Source organism: Myodes glareolus, chromosome 27 (genome assembly GCF_982192425.1).
Source record: "Myodes glareolus chromosome 27, mMyoGla1.1, whole genome shotgun sequence".
NCBI lineage: Eukaryota > Metazoa > Chordata > Mammalia > Rodentia > Cricetidae > Myodes > Myodes glareolus.
Window position 1 is genome coordinate 40,946,959 of NC_142052.1, and position 6,000 is coordinate 40,952,958.

The 6,000-nt window shown below is 41.0% G+C and overlaps 1 protein-coding gene across 1 annotated transcript in view; it reads left to right on the top strand.

Annotated features, from left to right (window-relative positions):
• Positions 1–3,052, top strand: part of Plcl1 (phospholipase C like 1 (inactive)) — a 302,997-nt gene extending 299,945 nt beyond the window's left edge. Inside the window, exon 6 of the mRNA XM_085684191.2 lies at positions 1,391–3,052. Coding sequence (XP_085540317.2) covers positions 1,391–1,573 — 183 coding nt within the window. The 3' untranslated portion in view covers positions 1,574–3,052. The remainder of the gene's footprint in view (positions 1–1,390) is intronic.
• Positions 3,053–6,000: the final 2,948 nt, after the last annotated feature.

Here is a 6,000-nt window from a genome sequence, read left to right on the forward strand (position 1 = left end):
GCACGGGGCCTAGAGGGAAAGACAAGACTTTAGACCATCTCTACCCTTTGGTGGCTGTGACCTTGGGCCTGCATGGAAGCTCACCACGTTCAAACTCCCTTTTCCTCACACGGAGACTTCATCTCTACAGCCTCTGAGCTTGCTTCTAAAACCCTAGACCGTGGTTTGGGCAACTGAAGACAGTCCATTTTAACACAAACAGTACTCACAGGGCAGGCAGTTCATATGAGAGGTGAGGGGGGGACCTAACTGTCTCTACAACAGTTAGAATCAGTGACTGATTGTATGGATTTTGAGAAAATAAACATTCTAAGACATTTTCTTAGCAGGTAGTCTATACGCTTTAAGAAAATGACATTCATAACATTAAAGAAAGGTTGCATTATATCGTGAATTGCTTGGTCTAATAGGCTATTGTCCCCTCTCTGAGTGAGCCCGAGGTTTATAGAATGTTCCGGCAGTCATTACTGCTCCCACATCCTCCCGTATCATCCCTTACCATTCCAGGGTCATGCTGGCCTAGCTGCTGTGGGAAAGGGAGGAGAAGGAGGAGGTTACTTCCTCTTTGGTCTGTGCACCAGAGAAACACACTCCCTCTTCTGCACACTTCCGTAGCCCTTCGGGCCCTGAGCCGATGTCGGAGCATCCACTTAAACACTGTAATAACAACTCATGTCGAGCATAAAACTATAGGGCCTGTTTTCTCCCAACACATTGACGCAAATGGCAGCCAGCATATCCCAGAGATCTCTCTGTGCTTTTTATTTTGATGGACGTGCGGTGCCTGGAGAAACGTCCGTTCGTTACCAGACGGGAACATTGCCCCTAGTATGCAGAAGTGCACAGAAGGGATGTGGGTAGGTCACAAGACACCAACAGGAGCTGGCAGTGATAACCCGATCTGTTAAAAACCAGCCCAGCAGGCACAAGACTGCATTCATGCGTGGGTTCCATCACGGGATGCTTTGCTTTGTGCTGTTTAATCTGACAAGCCAGTTTGTTTTTCAGTTTTATGGAAGAACATCTCTCCTCATCTTCTCCTAGAAATCTTGGTCTGGCTAGGCAGGAACTGTAATGGTGAGCAAAGTCTCCGACTATAATATGGAAGGTTCAAGGGCCTCAGTGCGTCCACACAAAGTCTCCCTTACAGGAATCCCGAGGAGCAGCCGATAAGTATGCAGGGAGGTGAGGTTTGAGGTTCTAGAACCCAAGAGCTAATTCCTTCAACCACGGCGGAAAATAAATGCGGTTATAACCCTGGAGAAAGAAGCGCCTCTGAGGTCTGGGTCTCTTGCATCCTTAGTCAGCATCCTAAGAAGCGGAGCAGCGTTGCTGCGCGAGCCCGGTCCGGTCCCTAACCTTCTTCTTTTCTGTGTCCACCTGTCTGCAGGGACAAGGAGACCTGCTGAAGAATGCCAAGAACGAGGCTATAGAGAACATGAAGCAGATCCAGCTGGCCTGTTTGTCCTGCGGCCTGAGTAAAGGCCCTGGCGCTGGCCCCGAGGCCAAGGGCAAGCGCAGCCTGGAAGCCATAGAAGAGAAGGAGAGCAGCGAGGAGAACGGGAAGCTGTGACCGAGGCAGTGCGCATGCGCACCTCAAGGACTCCGCTGTCTCCTTCTTGCCTTTTCGTTTTGTTTTTACATTCTTCAGATGTTCACAGAGATGATGCCCTCCGTGGGGTGCTGTACATAAACATATATTTTCACAGTGCCAGTATTTTCCTGTAGTTAATTTATCGAAGCTAAAACTGTTAGTAACAGTGTTGTAAACGCTGAGCTGTGTGCGTAGACCTATGTGTGGCTGCCCGTGTGCACGTGCGTGTGTGCGTGTGCGTGTGTGTGTGTGCGCGCGCGTGTGTGTGTGTGTGTGTATACCTATGTGTGGCTGCCTGTGCGCATGTGCGAGAGAGAGAGAGAGAGAGAGAGAGAGAGAGAGAGAGAAGTCCTGTTAAAATATATTCTCTGTCGCATTATTGGTTTTAGTAAGTTATTCTTTTATCATTATGATCTGGAGACAGTTGATAATCTGAAATAATATTGAGCACTTAGTGTAACCCATCGCTATGGCTAGTTTGAGCTCTGTCGTTGACATTTAATTAATTTGGAGATTCTAGCACAGCTTATTATTGAAGAAAGCCAAACGCATCAAAGCAAGGGTGTTTTTATAGATCTTAAATATTGACCTAAAAACGACAGTAGAAATTAAAGCGGATAAAACAATTTTCAAATCAGAATTCTGGACAGACAAATTCACGTCTTCGTTCAGCAAAGTCTTTCAAATATTTAGTAAATAAAATCAAATTTAGGATTTAGTCTCTGTAGATGTTTACTAAGCATGTGGCTTCGGGAGAAGAGCTGGCCACAGTGAATCGGTAGCCACCAGGCGGTACTCTGAAACTCACCCAGTGTCTGTTGTAACGGGACTGTTGATGGGACAGTAATGGAATCAGATGTGATATCTCCAGGTTTGCAGGGCGGGAGTGTGGCATTCATTTGCTGGAAGTGGGCAGATGCACGTGCTTGGCCAGGATTGGATTGAGTATCGGGTACTAAATTTAAATTTAAAAACATTGTGCAAACAATATCCTTTCGTCATGTTGAGGGGACATGAATTCTGTAAGTCAGACATCATCTTTATGATGATGTGTTGGGTAACTAATTCGATGGCATGCATGGATAATCTTAACGCATACAGTAAAACTCACAAAGAAGGAAATGGCTAATAAGGGTACGTTTATAATGATATCTAGATTATTTTACCCTAATGTCTTCATAAACCTCTTAAATGTAATGTTCATTCATCACCACCAACAGAACTAGATGTTCTATGGTTATGAAAGAATATATTTATTTAAAACATTGCTTTTATTTTGAAAAGCTTCTTAATTAATTTGATTAACAAATATGCTAATTTGGGGGAGCCTAGAGAAGATAATTGTTGAAATTTTGCAAATATGAACATCCTCTATAGCTACTGTGTTATTTCTGACTTCTTAATACAACTATGTTCTTGTCACACATTGCCGAAAGAGTAAAGATATCAAAACATGGATTTTTTTTGTTCTCTTTTCTTGCGAATTTATTGAAAACACGAAGTTCTTGTTACGTGAAAATGTTAGCAGGTACACAGTTTCCACGGACCAGTTATGATAAAATTTCTCACTGGGCTAAAACCAGGCACTTGGGGGAGGTGGCTGGTTTCATCTGAGGACCAATTTCTAAGAGTGCTGTGGCCGCCTGAAAGAATCTCTCTGCTCTATGTTATACTTAACCTGACGTGAGAGGAAAAAGAAGGAGAGCCATGTGATTCTGTTCGATGAAAGATAAATACTACCGGCAGAAATGGGATCAGTCAACTGGACCTTTCTCGGCGTCTCCAATCCTATTTGAATCAATCCACGCCTTGCAGGTAATAAAGTTGGGTGGCAAAAACACAGAATACTTATATTTTTCTTGCTTTGCTTTGGGGATCAAACCTAGTTCATCCCATTCATCCTTCAGCTCCATTCAAACTTAGCCTCTATCTCCATCTTCCTGAGAACATGCTGGGGATTCCGTCCCCATGATATTCATCGGGCAGTTGTCAACACCTTTTTATCCATTCCCTGGGGACCTCTGCTAGTGAGGAAGTAGGGCACAGTTCAGGAAGGAACTTTCTAGCTGCCAAGAGGATGCCCTTGTGACAGTATTGCCTTTGAATAGACCGAAATGCACCGAGGCACACAAGCTTTGGTATTCATGTGCCACGTTTTCTACCGTGTACAAATATCTATCTCCGTCATAGCCTGAACCACCATACAGAAAGCCACTTCTGTCTGTTAACTTTCGGCAATGCAAGACATTATGTTAGTTATTCTATTTTTATATCATTGATGAAATTTGAGGCAGGAATGGTAAGTATAACCACTGACATTTATAGAAGAGAAGCCATGATCCCTGAACTAGCAAAAGGAAAAAATGAATTTGAACTCATAGCTGCCTGGCTATACGCACAAGAGTATTTATTCAGTGACTTTGATTTTAATTTTCTTCTTAAATATTTAGCTAGATTCATACCCCTTTTATCACCACAAAAAGGAATTGTCTTTCCTCTGAAAATAAAACATTAATAATTGATATGAAAGTGTAAAGGCCGACAGACATATAAAATAAAAATAAAAAGGTGCCACTAATTAGCATTTTGAATTATGTTGCCTTAAACATTGTGTGTAAGTGTACATGGCATCTTAATAAAAATTAATGCATTTTATTTAGACATTGAATATTTTTCAAAACTGGGTAAGCAATAGAATTTTGAGAAATGAGGAAATTTCATTTATTACTTTTGTTAAAATCTTGGTTATTTTAATACCCCAAGACACCTTCCCTTCCTCACCTTAAAAACACACACACACACACACACACACACACAAACACAGACACACACACATAGACACACACACAGAAAAAGAGAAAGAGATGTGCACACGCAGGTACATACACAGACACACACACACGGGCATGCACATGCCTGCACACATACACAAACACACACCACACAGATAGAGATAAAGAGACATGCACACACAGACACACACATGCATGGGCATGCACATGCACACGTGCACACACACACAGCTTGGCATCAGTTGAAGATACCTCTCTAAAAAAGACACACACTGCCATTAGTCAGAAAATCTCTTCACTCATGATGTTGTTTCTGGTGATCCTTGGCCCATATGCTTTATAATTATTACATTCTGTCTTGAGTGTGATATATCATAATATATTTAGCTAATATACTATTGTTATATTTTCTCTAATTTTGTTTTATTTTTGAAATGCAGACAGTACAGTGATAAAATTTATTATAAAGTTATTTAACTTTTTTCTTAGAAATTTCTAGAAGGGGTATGGTTGGATCAAGGGGTACGTAGGATCTAAGCTGTTTTCAATTTTGAGATGAATTACCAAATAATCTTAGGAAAACCTCCCAATTTAAGTTTCAACAGAAAATTTTTGAATGCTCAAATGTTTGTTGCGGAAAAATTGTCTTTTTAAAATTTCATCACTATCAATGCATTATGAAATTTTTTCTATTTTCACTTTCTAGAGAAATTTAATAACACAACTATTCTTTTGCTTATTGTAGTCTCATCAAAATATTTAAATGTGTATTTGTATTCCAAAGGATGTCAAGAAGAAATAGAAGGACTCACGGTTGGGGGTTTGGAAGGTATACAGCTCGTAAGAGAATTTGGATCCATAGTATATGAAGAACCTATTACAATTAAACCCAATATTAAAGGGGGGGCATCTTAAAAGGCTTTGCTGCAAGGAAAATGCACAGATAAGCACATGGGGTGCTGTTCAACACCCTTAGCCACCCAGGATACCCAAAGCCACAGCGAGGCATGACTTCATACCAGTTAGGTGGGCTGCCGTGAGAAAGGCCATAGCAAGGGCTAGATAGCATGTGCAGAACCCGGGGCCATTCTGCGCTGTACTGAGACTAGACAGTGGTACAGCTGCTTTGGAACACTGCTCGATAATTCCTCGAAAATTACATGTACTGATCATATGATCCATAGATTTATGTTAAAAGAAATGAAAATGCATCTTCACAAATGTTCATCGCACTGTTAGTCCATAATCGTAAAAAAGAAGAAACTGTAAAAATGTATGTAACATCAGCTAAGAGACAAGACCTATCTATTCATAAAGTGGATTTTCAATATATTTTTATTTTCTTAAATATGTTTTAATCAAAATAGAATTACATCACTTCATTCCCTGCTTCCTTTCCTTTCTCTAGACTCTTCCAGGTATTCAAAAAGGAGAACAGTTTCAAAGACAAGCAAGAAGGAACTTCAGCAAGCAAGTAGGGTGTTCCAGTTAGTGGGCAAATGAATGTGTTCTGCCATGATCATTCAATCACCGCAAGTCTAAAGCACAGCACGTCTGATTTTATTAAATATAACACAATTTGCAGCAATAATAGAGAAGAGGGGATGAGTTGGG